At 46.8% G+C, this 25254-nt stretch overlaps 1 protein-coding gene across 6 annotated transcripts in view; it reads left to right on the forward strand.

Moving 5' to 3' along the window:
* The first annotated feature begins 7223 nt into the window (after window positions 1–7223).
* Window positions 7224–25254, forward strand: part of MINK1 (misshapen like kinase 1) — a 116863-nt gene continuing 98832 nt past the window's right edge. For 5 of the 6 annotated variants that reach the window (XM_063930784.1, XM_063930785.1, XM_063930788.1 and 2 more), the window contains exon 1: window positions 7225–9137. In XM_063930784.1, coding sequence (XP_063786854.1) covers window positions 9081–9137 — 57 coding nt within the window. In that variant the 5' untranslated portion in view covers window positions 7225–9080. Of the gene's footprint in view, window positions 9138–25254 lie in introns of all 6 variants that reach the window. The other variant, XM_063930786.1, reaches the window with a different exon arrangement.

Raw genomic sequence — 25254 nt, forward strand, 5'->3', positions numbered from 1 at the left:
TGGTGACAAAATTGTCAAGTCAAGCGGAACGCGACCTGTCAACATCTCCTCCTTCACATTCTCCCGCAACTGGGGGTGCGAGGAAAAGGCTCAGAATTCCGAGCCCACCCGCTGGCGGTGATGCAGGGCAGTCTGGAGCGACTGCTGATGCTGACATCTGGTCCGGACTGAAGGACCTGACAACGATTACGGACATGTCGTCTACTGTCACTGCATATGATTCTCTCAACATTGATAGAATGGTGGAGGATTATATGAGTGACCGCATCCAAGTAGGCACGTCACACAGTCCGTACTTATACTGGCAGGAAAAAGAGGCAATTTGGAGGCCCTTGCACAAACTGGCTTTATTCTACCTAAGTTGCCCTCCCACAAGTGTGTACTCCGAAAGAGTGTTTAGTGCCGCCGCTCACCTTGTCAGCAATCGGCGTACGAGGTTACATCCAGAAAATGTGGAGAAGATGATGTTCATTAAAATGAATTATAATCAATTCCTCCGCGGAGACATTGACCAGCAGCAATTGCCTCCACAAAGTACACAGGGAGCTGAGATGGTGGATTCCAGTGGGGACGAATTGATAATCTGTGAGGAGGGGGATGTACACGGTGATATATCGGAGGGTGAAGATGAGGTGGACATCTTGCCTCTGTAGAGCCAGTTTGTGCAAGGAGAGATTAATTGCTTCTTTTTTGGGGGGGGTCCAAACCAACCCGTCATATCAGTCACAGTCGTGTGGCAGACCCTGTCACTGAAATGATGGGTTGGTTAAAGTGTGCATGTCCTGTTTTGTTTATACAACATAAGGGTGGGTGGGAGGGCCCAAGGATAATTCCATCTTGCACCTCTTTTTTCTTTTCTTTTTCTTTGCATCATGTGCTGATTGGGGAGGGTTTTTTGGAAGGGACATCCTGCGTGACACTGCAGTGCCACTCCTAAATGGGCCCGGTGTTTGTGTCGGCCACTAGGGTCGCTAATCTTACTCACACAGTCAGCTACCTCATTGCGCCTCTTTTTTTCTTTGCGTCATGTGCTGTTTGGGGAGGGTTTTTTGGAAGGGACATCCTGCGTGACACTGCAGTGCCACTCCTAGATGGGCCCGGTGTTTGTGTCGGCCACTAGGGTCGCTAATCTTACTCACACAGCTACCTCATTGCGCCTCTTTTTTTCTTTGCGTCATGTGCTGTTTGGGGAGGGTTTTTTGGAAGGGACATCCTGCGTGACACTGCAGTGCCACTCCTAGATGGGCCCGGTGTTTGTGTCGGCCACTAGGGTCGCTAATCTTACTCACACAGTCAGCTACCTCATTGCGCCTCTTTTTTTCTTTGCGTCATGTGCTGTTTGGGGAGGGTTTTTTGGAAGGGCCATCCTGCGTGACACTGCAGTGCCACTCCTAGATGGGCCCGGTGTTTGTGTCGGCCACTAGGGTCGCTAATCTTACTCACACAGTCAGCTACCTCATTGCGCCTCTTTTTTTCTTTGCGTCATGTGCTGTTTGGGGAGGGTTTTTTGGAAGGGCCATCCTGCGTGACACTGCAGTGCCACTCCTAGATGGGCCCGGTGTTTGTGTCGGCCACTAGGGTCGCTAATCTTACTCACACAGCTACCTCATTGCGCCTCTTTTTTTCTTTGCGTCATGTGCTGTTTGGGGAGGGTTTTTTGGAAGGGACATCCTGCGTGACACTGCAGTGCCACTCCTAGATGGGCCCGGTGTTTGTGTCGGCCACTAGGGTCGCTTATCTTACTCACACAGCGACCTCGGTGCAAATTTTAGGACTAAAAATAATATTGTGAGGTGTGAGGTATTCAGAATAGACTGAAAATGAGTGTAAATTATGGTTTTTGAGGTTAATAATACTTTGGGATCAAAATGACCCCCAAATTCTATGATTTAAGCTGTTTTTTAGTGTTTTTGGAAAAAAACACCCGAATCCAAAACACACCCGAATCCGACAAAAATAATTCGGTGAGGTTTTGCCAAAACGCGTTCGAACCCAAAACACGGCCGCGGAACCGAACCCAAAACCAAAACACAAAACCCGAAAAATTTCAGGCGCTCATCTCTACTTCAAACTAGTGGGCTGCACCCAATCCAGGACTGCCTGTACCTTGGAACCCTCCATTTGGAAACCTTCTGGGGAGATAATATATCCTAGAAATGCGATTTGCTGAACTTCAAATTCGCACTTCTCCAGCTTTGCCCCAAGCCGGTGGTCTCTGAGTTTCTGGAGGACTAAGCGTACATGCTTCCGATGTTCCTCCAGGGAATGGGAGAAGATTAGGATGTCATCTAAGTATACAACTAAGAATCTATCCAAATATTCCCTGAGCACATCATTCATGAAATCCTGGAAGACTGCCGGGGCATTACAGAGCCCAAAAGGCATCACCAAATATTCATAATGCCCTGAGTGGGTATTAAAGGCAGTCTTCCATTCATCCCCCTCTCTTATTCGGATTAGATTGTACGCACCGCGTAGGTCAATCTTAGAAAAAATGGTGGCAGTACGAAGCTGGTCAAACAAGACCGAAATGAGAGGCAGTGGGTATGAGTTTTTAATCGTGATACGGTTCAATTCCCTGAAGTCGATGCAGGGTCGCAACGAACCGTCCTTTTTACCCACGAAGAAGAACCCCGACCCAACTGGAGACTGTGAAGGTCTGATAAATCCCTTAGCCAAGTTCTCCTGAATGTACTCTGCCATAGCCTGAGTCTCAGGACGTGACAGGGAGTACAACCTGCTCTTGGGAAGCTTAGCATTTGGCAACAAATCAATGGCACAGTCATAGGGGCGATGGGGAGGTAGTACCTCTGCAACTTTTTTGGAGAACACGTCCGCAAAATCTGCATAACACCCTGGCAATCCTGGCAAACTTAGCTGCGAGAGCCTGACTGGAAGGCTCAAGCAACTCCTGAAACAATCAGTACCCCAACTAAGAATCTCCCCAGAGACCCAGTCAAATTGAGGATTGTGGGCCCTTAACCAGGGTAACCCCAACACCAATGGGGCAAAAGTACAGACAGTCACATAAAAGGACAATTTTTCAGAGTGTGTGGCTCCAATAAACAAAGAAATCTGGCTAGTGCAAGAGGTAATTTTACCTTGGGATAATGGTTCCCCGTTTAACCCACAAATCTCAATTTCCAATGCCAAGGGTACTAAGGGAACAGAGTGTTTCAGGGCGAATTGGCGGTCCATAAAAACCCCGTCGGCCCCACTGTCCACAAAGGCCTCAGTCTTGACAGTTTGACCGAGGATCTTCAAGGTCACCGGAATGATAAAAGTCTTCTTGGGAAATTCTGACTTCTGGCCTGACAGGATATTTCCCATCACCCTCAGGCCCTGAAGTTTTCCGGCTTTTCTGGGCATGATACTACCACATGACCTTTATTCCCACAGTACAAACACAACCCCTGCTGTCTCCTCCGCGTCTTCTCACGCGAGGAGAGGCGGGTAGCCCCAATCTGCATAGGCTCCTCAGAAAATTCCTCAGAGTCTGAGGTTCCCTTGGGAAGGAAGGAAATCTCAGTCTCCCTTTCAAGCCTACGCTCTCTCAGCCGTCTATCCACCCGGATGGATAACTGCATGAGCTGATCCAAGCTATCAGGCAAGGGATATTGTACCAGTTGGTCCTTTATCTGGTTAGAAAGACCTCTTCGGTACTGGTGTCTCAGGGCTGGGTCATTCCACTGGGTATCATGGGCCAACCTCCGAAACTCCGTACAGTAAACCTCAACTGGCCTGCGCCCTTGCTTAAGGATCGAAATCTGAGCCTCGGCTGAGGCCGTCTTGTCAGGGTCATCATACAACATGCCCAGTGCCGTAAAAAAAGCATCAACACTTTTAAGCGACGGACAGTCAGGCTGCAACCCATATGCCCAGACCTGTGGGTCTCCTTGTAGCAAGGAAATCACTATGCCCACCCGCTGAATCTCCGACCCAGAAGACTGAGGCCTAAGCCGGAAGTATAGCTTGCAGCTCTCCTTGAAACAAAAGAACTGCGAGCGATCTCCAGAAAAACGATCCGGGAGATTTACTTTCGGCTCCTTAACCCCTGCAGGTGCTGCTGCTGCGGGAGCTCCGCCAGCAGCCTGGGAGGTGTGCATTTTAATGGACAAATCATTAAATTGTCGAGTCAGGACCTGCACCTGATCGACCACCTGTTGCAACGTATTTTGAGGGGTATGCTCCATATTCCCACAAAATTTCAACAGGAGTATTAGGCTGCTGAATATGTTATGCACACCAGTGCCAGCAGGAAAGTACTGGTGTCAGAACCGTTATGCACTCCAGTGTCTGCAGGAATGTACTGGTGTTTGAACTGTTATGCAAAACAGATGGACTCACAGACAAACTGGGGGATATGACATAACGTACACAGAAGGTGATAGGGTAACAAAATACACACAAAGTGAACAGAGAAGCCCAGAGGCTAAGGAACTGGGTATCTCCCTTGTATTAGAACTGCTAAGATGGAAAAAGCAAGATGTTGTGTTTTAATACGTAGAGTACCCGAAATGCTGTTGCTAAGGGCAACAGCAAAACCCTAAAGGGTTACCAACGGGTGTGGCAGTAAACTCCTTGGTCAGAGATGGAATGATAGACACAAGGAGAATCTCCACAATCCAAATTCTCACTTGCAGTGCACAGGTTTTAGCTTACTGCCACTAAACTGACCCCTGACACCTAGCACAGTGAGACAGGATTAGACAGGCAAGTCTTAGAATACAGCCGCAAACTTGCTAAGTTCACAGAGTAGTAACAGAACCCCAGCAAGCTAAACGACTGACTCCAGTCTTACTGCTAGGTCTGGATTGGCAGAGTGTAATACCAAATTCCCAGGCCTATTTGCAGTAAGCAACAAACAAATACAAAGCTACACAGTACTGGCTAACGTTCATGAACTGACTAACCAACAAAGATTCAGCAGCATCTGCTTACCCTGAAAAGAGGCCTTATAAAGCAGGTGCTGTCCACGCCCCACTCAGACCTCACAGACTGTGAGCACAAAAACCAGCACCGGATCCCCTGCCGTGCACAGAGCCTATAACCACTGCACAGCAAAAGACCCGAACCGGAGTATCAGCTGCGCTCAGGTTACTCCACTAGCACTTGTCTCCCGGTTGCCATGACGACGTGGCAGCACAGGGCAGGAGACCCTAACACAGGATTCTCTTCTGTCTTCTGGCTCTGCAAGGGGGACGGCGGCGCGGCTCCGGGACCGGACGATCGAGGTCGGGCCCTGTGTTCGATCCCTCTGGAGCTAATGGTGTCCAGTAGCCTTAGAAGCCCAAGCTAGCTGCAAGCAGGTAGGTTCGCTTCTCTCCCCTCAGTCCCTCGTAGCAGTGAGTCTGTTGCCAGCAGATCTCACTGAAAATAAAAAACCTAACAAATACTTTCTTTTTCTAGAAGCTCTGGAGAGCCCCTAGTGTGCAACCAGCTCGGGCCGGGCACAGATTCTAACTGAGGTCTGGAGGAGGGGCATAGAGGGAGGAGCCAGTGCACACCAGATAGTACCTAATCTTTCTTTTAGAGTGCCCAGTCTCCTGGTGAGCCCGTCTATTCCCCATGGTCCTTACGGAGTACCCAGCATCCACTAGGACGTCAGAGAAAAAATATTAAATTAATCGCTTATACTCAGTTCAAATAATTTTGCCAAGATTACTGGTCAATTTAAAAATGAGTAATGTAACAAGACTTTCTACAGAGCGAACATTTCTGTTCTACTATTCTCCTTATTTTTATCATCTATAAAATAGAATCACAAAATTACGCATATATTCAAACATTTTTTGGGGGTGTTTGGAGTCATATAGCCGTTTCCTTGATCTCCCTTATTGTGAATATATCAGTGTTAATACAATAAATAATTCTTGATAAAGAGAACAGTAGAACGCCTAGGGGTAAATTTACTAAGATGGGAGTTCTATTTAAGATGAGATGTTGCCCATAGCGACCAATCAGATTCCAGGTATTATTTTCTAGAAGGTGCTAGATAAATGAGAAGTAGAATCTGATTGGTTGCTATAGGCAACATCCCATCTTATATAGAACTCCCATCTTAGTAAATGTACCCCCTAGTGTTGATGCGATGCGCCTCTCCCCCAGCCAGCTCCAGTGCATATGTGTGAGATCGCGCTACTCTCGCGCGCAGCCGGTAGTCGCTGTCCCTTGATGTGGTGTATAGGCAACACCACCGGCTGCAGCTGTTAAAATTGATAGCTGCAGATGTCAGAATGGTCAGTGCTGCTGACCGTTCATACATTGCCCCTGCGTAACGGCGCCGATATGGACAGGGGTGCTATTCAGCACGCACCGCCGCTGTAATACATGGGGGAGAAGCGGTATCAGCGTATATATAACGTGTGCTGATACCATACCTCCAAACATGACCCAATCCAGGTGGGACAACGTGCTCTGCTCCTTTCACAGGGAATCTGCAGTTAGGTGGCCCTGGAACACTTAAATTGCACTGGCCCAGGGGGCAGATGGCACCCTAACCCCCTGCCCAGCCAGCCCCTGCGTGCAATTCTACAACTGTGCCTAGAGCAATTACAATTACATTATATGGCGGCTAGCACCGCTTCGTCCTTTTAGATAATGAGGAAAGCTCCACAAGTTTATCATGTGGGAAGGGTCTCTGGCCACACTGGGTACCTGGGGGCGGTGACGGTGATGCCCCCTTGGTGTGGCACCCCGGGCAGCGGTACCGGTCGCACACCCCTCCCTATGGCAAAGTGGGTCAGGGCCGACGTGAAAGATTCCGTAGTCTCTGCAAAGCACTGAGTATGTGGCGGTGACATAGATGTTGGTAGCAACAGGTGGGTTATTCTTCTATGGGAATTACTATGAAATGCACAGTGCGCAACATATTAGAATAAATCCTGAGGCAGATTTATGCGGGGCAACAGCCAGGTACTGCCCCCAATGCCAGTACTGACACCATGACTGCTGCCTGCCCCAGTCACACTGCCCAGAACAGGCAGCAACCTGCCAAACAACTGCTAGTGTGGGCACACTGCCCTCTTCCAAGATGGCCGCCCTCCCCAACGGGCCCGCCTGCTGGTTGACGCGGTCAGCCGCGCCCACTAAGTCCGCATCAGGCCCCGCCTCCTCAGGTGTTGCCTCCGATGCCGCAGCGGCTGCCCGTGTCATGTGACCTTTTCAAAGCCCCGCCTTCGGCTCCGTGGCCGCGCCTCCTCCAGCAGCTACTTCGGCCAATCGCAGTCGTCGTGCGGTGCTCGAGGCCCTCCCTGGTGTGCGGCCGCGGCGAGGAGGGGACGCGCGTGACCCGTTGTTCCCCACCCCAGCACACACATACACAGGTGCGGCCTCGCGCGCAGGAGGAGGGGGCGGGGCTTCTATCTCTCCTGTCTCCGGGATACCAGCGGACCGGAAACGGGCTGTAGGAGAGGCCCGGCGGTGACCGGAAGCACCGGAGCAGAGTATCACCGGGATCCACGGCGCTGAGGGGGCCTCATTACCTACAGTGCTCCTGGACTGGAGCCTCCCAAGCAGCTGTACCGCGTCCTAGAGGGTCTGGAGGCTCCCTATACACCTGTACTGAGTCCTAGAGGTTCTGGAGGATCAATATATGTCTGTACTGAGTCCTAGAGGTTCTGGAGGCTCCCCATAATCCTATACTGAGTTCTAGAGGATCTGGAGGCTCCCCATATACATATATTGAGTCCTAGAGGGACTGTCGCAGGAACTGGAGGCTCCTCATATACCTATACTGAGTCCTAGAGGTTCTGGAGGATCAATATATATCTGTACTGAGTCCTAGAGGTTCTGGAGGCTCCCCATATACCTATACTGAGTCCTAGAGGGACTGTTGCAGGGACTGTGGGCTTCTCGTGTACCGATACTAAGTCCTAGAGGGGCTGGAGGCTTACCATATACCTATATTGAGTCCTAGAGGAACTGGAGGCTCCTCATATATCTATACTGTCCTAGAGGGACTGGAGGCTCCCACCATCCATCTATATTGTGTCCTAGAGGGACTGCCTGCTTCCATACATCTACACTGAGTCCTAGAGGGAATGTAGCCTCCCAAACATCTGTACTAGTCCTAGAGGAACCGTCAGGATCTGGACTCGCCCAGGTATCAATACAGAGTCCTTGAGGGACTGTCACAGGGACTGGAGACCCCCATCTGTCTGCATCAAGTCCTGGGGGGACTGTTACAAGGATTGGGCACCTCCAGCTGATTGCATGGAAGACTAGAGGGACTATCATAGGGACTGGAGGCTTCTCGGGTGCCTCTGCTGCTTCCAGGAGTGTCTGTCACAGGGACTGGAGCCCTCCCTGACCGCCCCAGCTGCCTGCATTAATAACCTGACCCTAGTCCCTACATAACCGCCTATTCTGCATTGTATCCAGGAGGGATTGTCATGGACTGGAAGAGCGCCAGCTCTCTGCACTGATTCCTAGAAAGAGGAGTGCAGGGATCCGGGACCCCCAGCTGTGCTGGTTTCAGGCAGCGTGAAGGATATACAGATCTTCAGTGTGGCCGCACACACTCACAACACACACCGACTCGGCCTGTGTGGTCTGGTTGTGTAGCTGCATCTCCTGCGTGGGAGTTGTGTAGTGTGTTGCTGTTGCAGGTCTGTGTCACTCCAGCTTGCGGGTGTGTCTGACAGTGTGTGGGTGTTGTGTGTGTGAATGCTGCAGCCTGCCTGTGTGTGTTGTGTACGTTGCCAGCGTTGTTGGGCTGTGTTGTTGTTTGCAGTGCCAGTGTGGGTGTCACAGGTTGTGTGTGTGGGTTTTAGTGTCTGCAGCAGCTTGTGACTCACTGCAGTGTGTGTGTATGTGTGAGTGCTGTACCATCACTGCTGTGTTGTTGCAACGGGTCCGACATTTTCATGGAGCTGCAATGTGTGTGTTTGTGTATCTAGCACACCAGTAATGTGAGCGTCTTTCCCGGGTGCATGTAAATCGGACATTGTGTGCTGTCTGGTTTGCACATCATTGTGTGCATGTGTGGCCTATTGTTGTGGCCAGTCCATGTGACCTCCTGAGCGGCGTGTGTTGTGACTGCACAGCTTGGCGCCACCCACCGCGCACAGACTGCAGTCATGGCCTCCGACCCCCCAGCCCGGAGCCTGGATGACATCGACCTCTCTGCATTGCGGGTGAGAGTGGGTTTTGGGGTACAGGGGCTTTGTATTAATACTGTGTTACATCTGCACATACACCAGCCACAGAGATTGGTCCAAAGAGCTGACAGTCTGTAAATAAGATGATCACATGACTAGTAGTTGCGAGGCTACGGCAGTCTTTGCGCAAGATGGTTGTATTGTTATATGGCGTCAGTCTTTGTGCTGCTTGTGGATTATGTATGCGGTTCCCCCATTCTGTACACGATGAAGGGTCTCACAGCCGTTGTGGAGCCTGAAATGAGACTGCGCTGAGGTCTTCAGGTCACTGGAAAGTCTTTGCTTTGTAAAGTTTGGCACCCTCAGATAACTTGTGCGGCGCTCACACCACTATCACCAAATACACTGCTCTGTCTTCCCCACTCTGTCCTGTTCATGTAAAGCAAACCCATCTAGCACACAGTAATAACACCTTAGACGTACTGATGTGTCTTCATACAACTAGCCTGGCGCGAGGTGTATCTGGCTGTGTGTATGGGTGTGTGCGGGGGGCTGACGTCACAGCTGGATGACAGGACCGTCACGTAGAGCGGCCGATCGGTAATCGTGCTTACCTTTCGTGGCGGTGTGTACCCAGCCTTAAGGCGCATACACACTTGCCGATAAAATGAACAGCGTCGCTCATTTTCATCGTTCCTGAGCGCCGTCGTTAATGACCCTCGCTGTCGGCCGTGCATGCATGCTCAATCTGGACTGTCGTCCAAGAGCTTCCTGCATGGCCCGCCAGCTGCGTGACGTCACTGAGCAATATTAACGTTATATCGCTCAGTGTGTATGTCCGGCCCCGGGGGAGAGTGGGGGGTGGAACGACGTCACTCATAAAGGCCCTACACATTTAACGATCCGCCGCCGAGCTGCCCGACGGCGGATGCGGCCGACGGGCGACCCGGCGGGAAGGGGGGGGGGGGGGGGAGTGAAGTTTCTCCGTAGAAGTGCAGGCAAATATGGACGAGATCGTCCATATTGGCCTGCATGCACAGCCAACGGGGCATCAGCGATGAACGAGCGCAGGACTGCACATCGTTCATCGCTTGTGCCTCCACACTCAGATATGAACGGTATCTCATTCATTAATGAATGAGATCGTTCATATCAGTGTGTAGAGCCTAATAGAGCACGTCGTCTAGTGTGTATGCACCTTGGGTGCGGTACGGTTCGGATGCACCAGGTGACTGTGATGATTAACCACTTAACTGGATTATTTGTATTCCAAAATCGTCTCCGAATGTCTTTTTTTTTTTTTTTTTCTTTTTTTTTTTTATTAGGTCAAACATGTCCACTGATTTTATAAAGAAAAAATGAATTTCTAATATAAAATAAAATAAAATGTGACAGTGGCAGCTGCAGGAAGAATCTCTTCTAGCAGCGCTGCAGCCGCACAGCCAGCTTTCTGACAGTCTTCTAGCATCAGCTGCAGCCATTAATCGCTGTCGATAGTCTCACAGTGGTCGCATGTAGTATCCAGTTTCCTCCCACGATCAGTTATGGACGATGAAAGTTGTGTGTTTGCATAAGCGCATCTGCAATCCTTAATTCCTGGCCTGTCTGTTTAGTAGGATGGAATCATCAGCAGGATTCTCCTGGCTGTTTGCTGTGGATCTGGGCTGCTAGGTATTGGGCAGAGCTTGGGATATTGAGGGCACGGTGTCAGCCCCCCCCCATTGGCCTGCGGTATAGGAAACGTGACCGCAGCAGCAGACCTTGTAGCTGCTGGTACTAGTATTTACATTGTTTGTCACTACTGCAGGATGCATTCAGAGCTGTAACACTAACTACCGTACCGTGGGGGTGTTTGTATCTACTACGTTTCCTGTGGGCGATACGGCTCATGCCTACTAATAACACTGTTGTGACACTACTTTCTCCTGTGTACTATATACAGTATATAGGGCGCCACATTACATTGTATACTGCGTAAATAGAACAGCGCGGCTTTCACGTGTACTAGTAACGGCAGAACTCCGCATCCTGTGCTAGGATTGGGTGTAAGTATACCAGCTGTGTCCTGCCGGTTCCAGTGACACGTATGTTGTGAGATTGGCGTGCACATGTAGGCCTTCAGGTTATGTAGCAGAATGTTACTCGCATGTTTATGTTCCGTAAATTGGGGACTCCGTGTTCTGTGCATCCATCAGCAAGCCATAGGGGCGGCCGCATCGCAGTATCCATGCATATAGGCCAGTGCGCACCTATATATCGTACGGAGAGACGGTGCCGGGCGTCTGTATATAATATACAGAGGTCTCCTGACTGGGTGTTATTATCAGGACAGGATCAGACAGTGCCGGGTGTCTATATATAATATACAGAGATCTCCTGACTGGGTGTTAAAATCAGTACAGGGTCAGACAGTGCCGGGTGTCTATATATAATATACAGAGATCTCCTGACTGGGTGTTATTATCAGGACAGGATCAGACAGCGCCGGGTGTGTGTGTGTATATGTGTATGTATGTATGTGTATGTGTATGTATGTATGTATATGTATATATATATATATATATATATGTATATATATATGTGTGTATATATATGTATATATATATATATATATATATATATATATATATGTATATATATATATATGTATATATATATGTGTGTATATATATATATATATATATATATATATATATATATATATATATATATATATATAATTTATTAAATAATAGCCGGGCAGCGGCCGGTCCATCGGTCATATTAATAAGCATTGCACACCAGGCCGTCTCATCACATAAGCAAGCAGTTTATTCACAGTTCAGACAGGGTTATCACGACAGTAACATTTAACTTCTTTTTCTTCTCTCCAGCACAATATTCATTTGGGTTACATCAGGTTACATCTCCTTTCATTTGCTTCACGGGCAATAACAGCATTTACAATGATGTGGCAGCATTACAGTACAGTACATACCAGCGCAGTCTCTGGGAATCAGTAGTGCGGCTTCCGCAAACTGAGATTCATTTCAGTGTGCTCTCCCCCATTCGCTAGGGGCTCTATCTAAACGAGATCTCTCATGGACACGTTACTGGGGGCCTTCTGCCACACGTGAATTCCTATCACTCACCCAGCTCGTCCTCTCCCGCAGACTCACACCTCCCATCCTGCTTCTGGGGTACCCCTGAAGGTGAAGATCCCCTTTATTTCTTCCACTGATTGTTCATGCTGTAACTTCTCTCACACTGTAAATCTGGATATCTCTTGCTCTTCCTAGCAGCACCTACATGCTGTACCATAATGCCAGGGACTGTGGAGTTATAGATGCGTGTTCCACAGTCCCCAGACTGCGTTACTCCTGGACACTAGCCTGTGCCCTCCATCTCAGTCCTCAGCTCACACTGAACTGTCCTGTGCTTTGTTCCTTTTGCTAAAATCCCTCTGCACTTCCTGTCCTAACCCCCTAGATGTGGCAGGGTCTGCCAGTACTGGTTTTGGGGCCATAAAACTCCCCCACTCACTGATAAGAATTAAATGGCTTTTGGAACTTTCCAATATCTCTTGTCTCCTAACATTCCAGTATGCCACATATAATATACAGAGATCTCCTGACTGGGTGTTATTATCAGGACAGGATCAGACAGTGCCGGGTGTCTATATATAATATACAGAGATTTCCTGACTGGGTGTTATTATCAGGACAGGATCACACAGCGCCGGGTGTCTATATATAATATGCAGAGATCTCCTGACTGGGTGTTATTATCAGGACAGGATCAAACATAGACCGGGTGTCTATATATAATATACAGAGATCTCCTGACTGGGTGTTATTATCGGGACAGGATCAGACAGTGCCGGGTGTCTATATATAATATACAGAGATCTCCTGACTGGGTGTTATTATCAGGACAGGATCACACAGCGCCGGGTGTCTATATATAATATGCAGAGATCTCCTGACTGGGTGTTATTATCAGGACAGGATCAGACAGTGCCGGGTGTCTATATATAATATACAGAGATTTCCTGACTGGGTGTTATTATCAGGACAGGATCAGACAGCGCCGGGTGTCTATATATAATATACATAGATCTCCTGACTGGGTGTTATTATCAGGACAGGATCACACAGCGCCGGGTGTCTATATATAATATGCAGAGATCTCCTGACTGGGTGTTATTAGCGGGACAGGATCAGACAGTGCCGGGTGTCTATATATAATATACAGAGATCTCCTGACTGGGTGTTATTATCGGGACAGGATCAGCCAGTGCCGGGTGTCTATATATAATATACAGAGATCTCCTGACTGGGTGTTATTATCGGGACAGGATCAGACAGTGCCGGGTGTCTATATATAATATACAGAGATCTCCTGACTGGGTGTTATTATCAGGACAGGATCACACAGCGCCGGGTGTCTATATATAATATGCAGAGATCTCCTGACTGGGTGTTATTATCAGGACAGGATCAAACATAGACCGGGTGTCTATATATAATATACAGAGGTCTCCTGACTGGGTGTTATTATCGGGACATGATCAGACAGTGCCGGGTGTCTATATATAATATACAGAGATCTCCTGACTGGGTGTTATTATCAGGACAGGGTCAGACAGCGCCGGGTGTCTATATATTATATACAGAGATCCCCTGACTGGGTGTTATTATCGGGACAGGGTCAGACAGCGCCGGGTGTCTATATATAATATACAGAGATCTCCTGACTGGGTGTTATTATCGGGACAGGATCAGACAGCGCCGGGTGTCTATATATAATATACAGAGATCTCCTGACTGGGTGTTATTATCAGGACAGGATCAGACAGTGCTGGGTGTCTATATATAATATACAGAGATCTCCTGACTGGGTGTTATTATCAGGACAGGATCAGACAGCGCCGGGTGTGTGTGTATGTATGTATGTGTATGTATGTATGTGTATGTATGTATGTATGTATATATATATATATATATATATATGTATATATATGTATGTATATATATGTATGTATATATATATGTATGTATATATGTGTATGTATATATATATATATATATATATATATATATATATATATATAATTTATTAAATAATAGCCGGGCAGCGGCCGGTCCATCGGTCATATTAATAAGCATTGCACACCAGGCCGTCTCATCACATAAGCAAGCAGTTTATTCACAGTTCAGACAGGGTTATCACGACAGTAACATTTAACTTCTTTTTCTTCTCTCCAGCACAATATTCATTTGGGTTACATCAGGTTACATCTCCTTTCATTTGCTTCACGGGCAATAACAGCATTTACAATGATGTGGCAGCATTACAGTACAGTACATACCAGCGCAGTCTCTGGGAATCAGTAGTGCGGCTTCCGCAAACTGAGATTCATTTCAGTGTGCTCTCCCCCATTCGCTAGGGGCTCTATCTAAACGAGATCTCTCATGGACACGTTACTGGGGGCCTTCTGCCACACGTGAATTCCTATCACTCACCCAGCTCGTCCTCTCCCGCAGACTCACACCTCCCATCCTGCTTCTGGGGTACCCCTGAAGGTGAAGATCCCCTTTATTTCTTCCACTGATTGTTCATGCTGTAACTTCTCTCACACTGTAAATCTGGATATCTCTTGCTCTTCCTAGCAGCACCTACATGCTGTACCATAATGCCAGGGACTGTGGAGTTATAGATGCGTGTTCCACAGTCCCCAGACTGCGTTACTCCTGGACACTAGCCTGTGCCCTCCATCTCAGTCCTCAGCTCACACTGAACTGTCCTGTGCTTTGTTCCTTTTGCTAAAATCCCTCTGCACTTCCTGTCCTAACCCCCTAGATGTGGCAGGGTCTGCCAGTACTGGTTTTGGGGCCATAAAACTCCCCCACTCACTGATAAGAATTAAATGGCTTTTGGAACTTTCCAATATCTCTTGTCTCCTAACATTCCAGTATGCCACATATAATATACAGAGATCTCCTGACTGGGTGTTATTATCAGGACAGGATCAGACAGTGCCGGGTGTCTATATATAATCTACAGAGATCTCCTGACTGGGTGTTATTATCAGGACAGGATCAGACAGTGCTGGGTGTCTATATATAATATACAGAGATCTCCTGACTGGGTGTTATTATCAGGACAGGATCACACAGCGCCGGGTGTCTATATATAATATACAGAGATCTCCTGACTGGGTGTTATTAGCGGGACAGGATCAAACATAGACCGGGTGTCTATATATAATATACAGAGATCTCCTGACTGGGTGTTATTATCAGGACAGGATCAGACAGTGCCGGGTGTCTATATATAATATACAGAGATCTCCTGACTGGGTGTTATTATCGGGACAGGATCAGACCGTGCTGGGTGTCTATATATAATATACAGAGATCTCCTGACTGGGTGTTATCGGGACAGGATCAGACAGTGCCGGGTGTCTATATATAATATACAGAGATCTCCTGACTGGGTGTTATTATCGGGACAGGATCAGACAGTGCTGGGTGTCTATATATAATATACAGAGATCTCCTGACTGGGTGTTATTATCGGGACAGGATCAGACAGTGCCGGGTGTCTATATATAATATACAGAGATCTCCTGACTGGGTGTTATTATCAGGACAGGATCACACAGCGCCGGGTGTCTATATATAATATGCAGAGATCTCCTGACTGGGTGTTATTAGCGGGACAGGATCAGACAGTGCCGGGTGTCTATATATAATATACAGAGATCTCCTGACTGGGTGTTATTATCGGGACAGGATCAGCCAGTGCCGGGTGTCTATATATAATATACAGAGATCTCCTGACTGGGTGTTATTATCGGGACAGGATCAGACAGTGCCGGGTGTCTATATATAATATACAGAGATCTCCTGACTGGGTGTTATTATCAGGACAGGATCACACAGCGCCGGGTGTCTATATATAATATGCAGAGATCTCCTGACTGGGTGTTATTATCGGGACAGGGTCAGACAGTGCCGGGTGTCTATATATAATATACAGAGAGCTCCTGACTGGGTGTTATTATCGGGACAGGGTCAGACAGCGCCGGGTGTCTATATATAATATACAGAGATCTCCTGACTGGGTGTTATTATCGGGACAGGATAAGACAGTGCCGGGTGTCTATATATAATATACAGAGATCTCCTGACTGGGTGTTATTATCAGGACAGGGTCATACCCGGTCAGACAGTGCCGGGTGTCTATATATAATATACAGAGATCTCCTGACTGGGTGTTATTATCAGGACAGGGTCAGACAGCGCCGGGTGTCTATATATAATATACAGAGATCTCCTGACTGGGTGTTATTATCAGGACAGGATCAGACTGCGCCCGCTGTCTATATATAATATGCAGAGATCTCCTCACTGGGTGTTATTATCAGGACAGGATCAAACCTAGACCGGGTGTCTATATATAATGTACAGAGATCTCCTGACTGGGTGTTATTATCAGGACAGGCTCAGACTGTGCCGGGTGTCTATATATAATATACAGAGATCTGACTGGGTGTTATTATCAGGACATGATCAGACTGCGCCCGCTGTCTATATATAATATACAGAGATCTCCTGACTTGGTGTTATTATCAGGACAGGGTCAGACAGCGCCGGGTGTCTATAATATACAGAGATTTCCTGATTGGGTGTTATTATCAGGACAGGATCAGACAGCGCTGGGTGTTTATATATAATATACAGAGATCTCCTGACTGGGTGTTATTATCAGGACAGGGTCAGACAGCGCCGGGTGTCTATATATTATATACAGAGATCCCCTGACTGGGTATTATCGGGACAGGGTCAGACAGCGCCGGGTGTCTATATATAATATGCAGAGATCTCCTGACTGGGTGTTATTATCAGGACAGGATCAAACATAGACCGGGTGTCTATATATAATATACAGAGATCTCCTGACTGGGTGTTATTATCAGGACAGGATCAGACAGCGCCAGGTGTCTATATATAATACAGAGATCTCCTGACTGGGTGTTATTATCAGGACAGGATCAGACAGTGCCGGGTGTCTATATATAATATACAGAGATCTCCTGACTGGGTGTTATTATCGGGACAGGATCAGACCGTGCTGGGTGTCTATATATAATATACAGAGATCTCCTGACTGGGTGTTATTATCAGGACAGGATCAGACAGTGCTGGGTGTCTATATATAATATACAGAGATCTCCTGACTGGGTGTTATTATCAGGACAGGATCACACAGCGCCGGGTGTCTATATATAATATACAGAGATCTCCTGACTGGGTGTTATTAGCGGGACAGGATCAAACATAGACCGGGTGTCTATATATAATATACAGAGATCTCCTGACTGGGTGTTATTATCAGGACAGGATCAGACAGTGCCGGGTGTCTATATATAATATACAGAGATCTCCTGACTGGGTGTTATTATCGGGACAGGATCAGACCGTGCTGGGTGTCTATATATAATATACAGAGATCTCCTGACTGGGTGTTATCGGGACAGGATCAGACAGTGCCGGGTGTCTATATATAATATACAGAGATCTCCTGACTGGGTGTTATTATCGGGACAGGATCAGACAGTGCTGGGTGTCTATATATAATATACAGAGATCTCCTGACTGGGTGTTATTATCGGGACAGGATCAGACAGTGCCGGGTGTCTATATATAATATACAGAGATCTCCTGACTGGGTGTTATTATCAGGACAGGATCACACAGCGCCGGGTGTCTATATATAATATGCAGAGATCTCCTGACTGGGTGTTATTATCGGGACAGGGTCAGACAGTGCCGGGTGTCTATATATAATATACAGAGAGCTCCTGACTGGGTGTTATTATCGGGACAGGGTCAGACAGCGCCGGGTGTCTATATATAATATACAGAGATCTCCTGACTGGGTGTTATTATCGGCACAGGATAAGACAGTGCCGGGTGTCTATATATAATATACAGAGATCTCCTGACTGGGTGTTATTATCAGGACAGGGTCATACCCGGTCAGACAGTGCCGGGTGTCTATATATAATATACAGAGATCTCCTGACTGGGTGTTATTATCAGGACAGGGTCAGACAGCGCCGGGTGTCTATATATAATATACAGAGATCTCCTGACTGGGTGTTATTATCAGGACAGGATCAGACTGCGCCCGCTGTCTATATATAATATGCAGAGATCTCCTCACTGGGTGTTATTATCAGGACAGGATCAAACCTAGACCGGGTGTCTATATATAATGTACAGAGATCTCCTGACTGGGTGTTATTATCAGGACAGGCTCAGACTGTGCCGGGTGTCTATATATAATATACAGAGATCTGACTGGGTGTTATTATCAGGACATGATCAGACTGCGCCCGCTGTCTATATATAATATACAGAGATCTCCTGACTTGGTGTTATTATCAGGACAGGGTCAGACAGCGCCGGGTGTCTATAATATACAGAGATTTCCTGATTGGGTGTTATTATCAGGACAGGATCAGACAGCGCTGGGTGTTTATATATAATATACAGAGATCTCCTGACTGGGTGTTATTATCAGGACAGGGTCAGACAGCGCCGGGTGTCTATATATTATATACAGAGATCCCCTGACTGGGTATTATCGGGACAGGGTCAGACAGCGCCGGGTGTCTATATATAATATGCAGAGATCTCCTGACTGGGTGTTATTATCAGGACAGGATCAAACATAGACCGGGTGTCTATATATAATATACAGAGATCTCCTGACTGGGTGTTATTATCAGGACAGGATCAGACAGCGCCAGGTGTCTATATATAATACAGAGATCTCCTGACTGGGTGTTATTATCAGGACAGGATCAGACAGTGCCGGGTGTCTATATATAATATACAGAGATCTCCTGACTGGGTGTTATTATCAGGACGGGGTCAGACAGTGCCGGGTGTCTATATATAATATACAGAGAGCTCCTGACTGGGTGTTATTATCAGGACAGGGTCAGACAGTGGCGGGTGTCTATATATAATATACAGAGAGCTCCTGACTGGGTGTTATTATCAGGACGGGGTCAGACAGCGCCTGGTGTCTATATATAATATACAGAGATCTCCTGACTGGGTGTTATTATCAGGACAGGATCAGACAGCGCCGGGTGTCTATATATAATATACAGAGATCTGACTGGGTGTTATTATCAGGACAGGGTCAGACAGTGGCGGGTGTCTATATATAATATACAGAGAGCTCCTGACTGGGTGTTATTATCAGGACGGGGTCAGACAGCGCCGGGTGTCTATATATAATATACAGAGATCTCCTGACTGGGTGTTATTATCAGGACAGGATCAGACAGCACCGGGTGTCTATATATAATATACAGAGATCTCCTGACTGGGTGTTATTATCAGGACAGGGTCAGACAGCGCCGGGTGTCTATATATAATATACAGAGAGAACCTGACTGGGTATTATTATCAGGACATGATCAGACAGCGCCGGGTGTCTATATATAATATACAGAGATCTCCTGACTGGGTGTTATTATCAGGACAGGATCAGACAGTGTCGGGTGTCTATATGTAATATACAGGGATCTCCTGACTGGGTGTTATTATCAGGACGGGGTCAGACAGCACCGGGTGTCTATATATAATATACAGAGATCTGACTGGGTGTTATTATCAGGACAGGGTCAGATAGCGCCGGGTGTCTATATATAATATACAGAGATCTCCTGACTGGGTGTTATTATCAGGACAGGGTCAGACAGTGCCGGGTGTCTATATATAATATACAGAGATCTCCTGACTGGGTGTTATTATCAGGACAGGATCAGACAGTGCCGGGTGTCTATATATAATATACAGAGATCTCCTGACTGGGTGTTATTATCAGGACAGGATCAGACAGCGCCGGGTGTCTATATATAATATACAGAGATCTGACTGGGTGTTATTATCAGGACAGGGTCAGACAGTGGCGGGTGTCTATATATAATATACAGAGATCTCCTGACTGGGTGTTATTATCAGGACAGGGTCAAGACAGTGGCGGGTGTCTATATATAATATACAGAGATCTCCTGACTGGGTGTTATTATCAGGACAGGATCAGACAGTGCCGGGTGTCCATATATAATATACAGAGATCTGACTGGGTGTTATTATCAGGACAGGGTCAGACAGCGCCGGGTGTCTGTATATAATATACAGAGAGAACCTGACTGGGTGTTATTATCAGGACATGATCAGACAGCGCCGGGTGTCTATATATAATATACAGAGATCCCCTGACTGGGTGTTATTATCAGGACAGGATCAGACAGCGCCAGGTGTCTATATATAATACAGAGATCTCCTGACTGGGTGTTATTATCAGGACAGGATCAGACAGCGCCGGGTGTCTATATATAATATACATAGATCTCCTGACTGGGTGTTATTATCAGGACAGGATCAGACAGCGCCGGGTGTCTATATATATATATAATATACAGAGAGCTCCTGACTGGGTGTTATTATCAGGACAGGGTCAAGACAGTGGCGGGTGTCTATATATAATATTCAGAGATCTCCTGACTGGGTGTTATTATCAGGACAGGATCAGACAGCGCCGGGTGTCTATATATAATATACAGAGAGCTCCTGACTGGGTGTTATTATCAGGACAGGGTCAAGACAGTGGCGGGTGTCTTTATATAATATACAGAGATCTCCTGACTGGGTGTTATTATCAGGATAGGATCAGACAGCGCCGGGTGTCTATATATAATACAGGGATCTCCTGACTGGGTGTTATTATCAGGACAGGATCAGACTGCGCCGGGTGTCTATATATAATATACAGAGATCTCCTGACTGGGTGTTATTATCAGGACAGGATCAGACAGTGCCGGGTGTCTATATATAATATACAGAGAGCTCCTGACTGGGTGTTATTATCAGGACAGGGTCAAGACAGTGCCGGGTGTCTATATATAATATACAGAGATCTCCTGACTGGGTGTTATTATCAGGATAGGGTCAGACAGTGCCGGGTGTCTATATATAATATACAGAGATCTCCTGACTGGGTGTTATTATCAGGACAGGGTCAGACAGCGCCGGGTGTCTATATATATATATAATATACAGAGATCTGACTGGGTGTTATTATCAGGACAGGGTCAAGACAGTGGCGGGTGTCTATATATAATATGCAGAGATCTCCTGACTGGGTGTTATTATCAGGACAGGATCAGACAGCGCCGGGTGTCTATATATAATATACAGAGATCTCCTGACTGGGTGTTATTATCAGGACAGGATCAGACAGCGTCGGGTGTCTATATATAATATACAGAGAGAACCTGACTGGGTGTTATTATCAGGACAGGATCAGACAGCGCCGGGTGTCTATATATAATATACAGAGATCTCCTGACTGGGTGTTATTATCAGGACAGGATCAGACAGCGTCGGGTGTCTATATATAATATACAGAGATCTCCTGACTGGGTGTTATTATCAGGACAGGATCAGACAGTGCCGGGTGTCTATATATAATATACAGAGAGAACCTGACTGGGTGTTATTATCAGGACAGGATCAGACAGCGTCGGGTGTCTATATATAATATACAGAGATCTCCTGACTGGGTGGTATTATCAGGACAGGATCAGACAGCGTCGGGTGTCTATATATAATATACAGAGATCTCCTGACTGGGTGTTATTATCAGGACGGGGTCAGACAGCGCTGGGTGTCTATATAATAGTGTTTACACTACTTTGCACTTGCATAGCTTTGCACCAGTAATATTAATGCTCGAGTGCAGTACAGTATTTATTAGTGTGTGTGTGTGTGTGTGTGTGTGTGTGTGTAAAATATATATATGTTGTGCTTGCATATTCCGTTGCACTTTTATGAATAGTGACTGACGAAAGTAGTCAGTGAGAGAGAGAGGTCTGACCCGAGATGACCACGTCCCTTTCACATACATCTTTTGTGTGGCATGGCTCCTGAGGTATGATTCATACAGAATCTGTAGCAGGTGGTGATTATTGTATGCTTGTTCCAGGCCTGATGTCACACATCATATGCATGCTACTCAATAACTTTTACTGATATGCATTTCCGTTCAGCTTTAAATTAGGCAGTGTCCTACCCTGGCTACGTGTGACTGCCACTGGGTTTATCTGGTGAGCTGTTCTTCAGATCATTGCCGTATCCTATCTGCATGGGTGGTGTCATTGTCTGTTACCCAGCCTGTGATCAGATCCACCCACCTGATGCTGGTGGGCAGTCGTGGTGTTACTCAAGCCGCCACCACGCAGAGTATTGAATAGCACTCTTGAGATCGCCAGATACTAAAATCACAGTTGCAAAACCCAGCTATTTATCTTACCTCTCCAGGCACGTGAATTCTCAGAGCAGAGACCAGGCTAATACAGTTTTAGGATTTATTGAGAAAGTAACTCCAGGGTTAAGTTTCAAAGAAAAGTGAAGGTCATTAAATAAGACACACAATTATGATATGCACACATTGATTTCAAGTAAATAAAAAGGAATAAAGTCATAAAAACCTAAATAATCTTACTGTGGAGTTTTAGGGTTTGCTCTGTGGGGGATACCACAGGAACAGGAGGTGGGACCACTCCTAGCTACTCCCTTGAAGAGTGACCCCTCAGCAGTTTCTGCTTCTGAGCCATTTAGTTCCACAACCCACTCCTCCCAGTAGCCTCAACCCTTTCCAGGCTGCAAGAACTTCCTTCTTTCTCAGAAGACTTGTTTAGATGCAAATTAGGGGTTTCCAGGGACACTGGTCATATATCTCTCTGTCTTTGAGACAAATATTTTAACTACCCAGAAAGTTGGTCCTATGGCCTCGAAGGGGCATGACTTAGTTATACCTTTTGGCGGGATTGTATCTTTATCCTTTGAGCAGTTTATGGCAGGAGAGGCTGAATGAAAAGACTGTAGCTGACGCTCTCCCAGCCTGCCTTCATCAAGGGGCTTGAACAAGGGTCCCCCCTACTGTGACCTACAAAAGATCCTTCGTTCACAGCTCAATACAGTTCAGCAAGGCGCTTACACATTTATAAAATATACATTTGGGAGCACTGCAATAATTCCCCTCATGGTCACTGCCGGGTTATTACTCCTAGGACGGGGACCACCGCTTACCCAGGGTACACAGAATGCATACAGTCAGGTCCCGTGACTTTGAGGAATCGCTGTAACCTACGGCAACGCCACAGACGGCACAGTTTATGTTGTGTTGGTAAATCAGCAGTTCTCTGTGAAAACTCATCCATGGGCATACTTGTAGGTCAGTTGTCTTGTGTTCCGCTAGGAAGCAGGGGGCAGCATGCGTGCTCGAAAAAGGGGGTGCGGGCGAGAAGTGGGGCGCGTCCCCGCCATATTAACTATTCGTGTCGGTGTGGCACTCGTCGGCGTCATAAACAGGGCCGTCGACTTCAATATTGGGAGCGTGAAAGTGCTGGGCTTTTCCCCAACCTCCCCCCTTCATGTGAATATATGCCATGTGCGTGCGTACGTTATCTGATCACGCGGTGGCACGGTAAAAGGCAGGCTGTCTTAGCAGGGTGCCTATAAAAGAGCAGGGCCCGTTCTGCCCTATAAAAATCGGACATAGCGCAAAGACCAGTTGTCTCCTGACATTAGTTACTGTGAATGCGTTTGCGCGTCCTGTTGGTGGGGAATATAGATTGTAAGCTCTTCTGCAGCAGGGACTGATGCTAACCTTTCACTACTGTCTGCAGTGCGCTGCGGAATGTGTGTGCGCTTTACGACCAGTGGTTAATAAGTAACAGGCGCACGTGTGTAATTCTGTAGCAGCTAGGAGCCATGTGATGAAGTCCTCTTCCTGTTTATAGTTCTTCTTCCTCCACCAGTCAGCAGCCTAGTGAGAGCTGCCAACCAATCAGATTTCCGGATGACTGTGGATAGAAGACTGATAGCATACTTGCAGAATATGGGATAGCCCTGCAGCGTGGGATGATACAGGTTGAGTCTCCCTTATCCAAAATGCTTGGGACCAGAGGTACTTTGGATATGGGATTTTTCCGTATTTTGGAATAATTGCATACCATAGTGAGATATCATGGTGATGGGACCTAAATCTAAGCACAGAATGCATTTAGGTTACATATACACCTTATACACACAGCCTGAAGGTCATTTTAGCCAATATTTTTTATAACTTTGTGCATTAAGCAAAGTGTGTCTACATTCACACAATTCATTTATGTTTCATATACACCTTATACACACAGCCTGAAGGTCATTTAATACAAATTTTTAATAACTTTGTGTATTAAACAAAGTTTGTGTACATTGAGACATCAAAAAACAAAGATTTCACTATCTCACTCTCACTCAAAAAAGTCCGTATTTCGGAATATTCCGTATTTCGGAATATATGGATATGGGATACTCAACCTGTATTTGCTTTTTCTTTATCCATGTTTATTGGTGTTTGGATAGAGGGTTCTAGGGGTTTTGGTTAGAGGTCCACACTAAGCAGCTATTCCACCAGTATGGTAATTTCTGGTCTCTGAGAGAGTCTCAGAACTCGTAGGGGTAACCTCAACCGGCGGCGTCCTGCGTGTCGTTACCTGTATAATCAGTGATTGCTACATCTACGTGTAAGTTATGCAAAACGTATTCTGTTGCCGTCTCCATTAGACATGGCAGGAAAATGTTGCATTGTTGTTTTCATGTTCTTTGCCGAGCTCCGCTTTCCTGTGCCCGATGCAGAGACTTGTCTGAAAGTCATACACATAATTAAAATACTTTTGGTTTAATTATGATTTGGAAATAGTAGTAAGGTCAGCGACTTTTCCACATGTCATGTATAAACAAGCCCCGAGCCATTCTAGCTCCATTCTGATCTCCTTATACAGGCGGCTCTTCTGTTGGATAGTAAGTGTTCCCGAAATACTGAGCATGTGACCAGCCTCATCCCAGGCAGAGCAGCTTAGATCTTGGCTGTCCCGCAGGAGCTGCAGTCTCTGTCACGTTAGCCGCTCAGTGCAAGCCAGGTCTGCAAAGACTAACTGACGTGTAGTGCTTTGCCGATTCAGCTTTTTGTCCTGTATGGTCTACTTTTCAGTCATCCTCTAAAAGCCACAGTTTCTGTGTGGGGTTACATA

The sequence above is a fragment of the Pseudophryne corroboree genome, chromosome 6, assembly GCF_028390025.1.
Source record: "Pseudophryne corroboree isolate aPseCor3 chromosome 6, aPseCor3.hap2, whole genome shotgun sequence".
Classification (NCBI taxonomy): Eukaryota; Metazoa; Chordata; class Amphibia; order Anura; family Myobatrachidae; genus Pseudophryne; species Pseudophryne corroboree.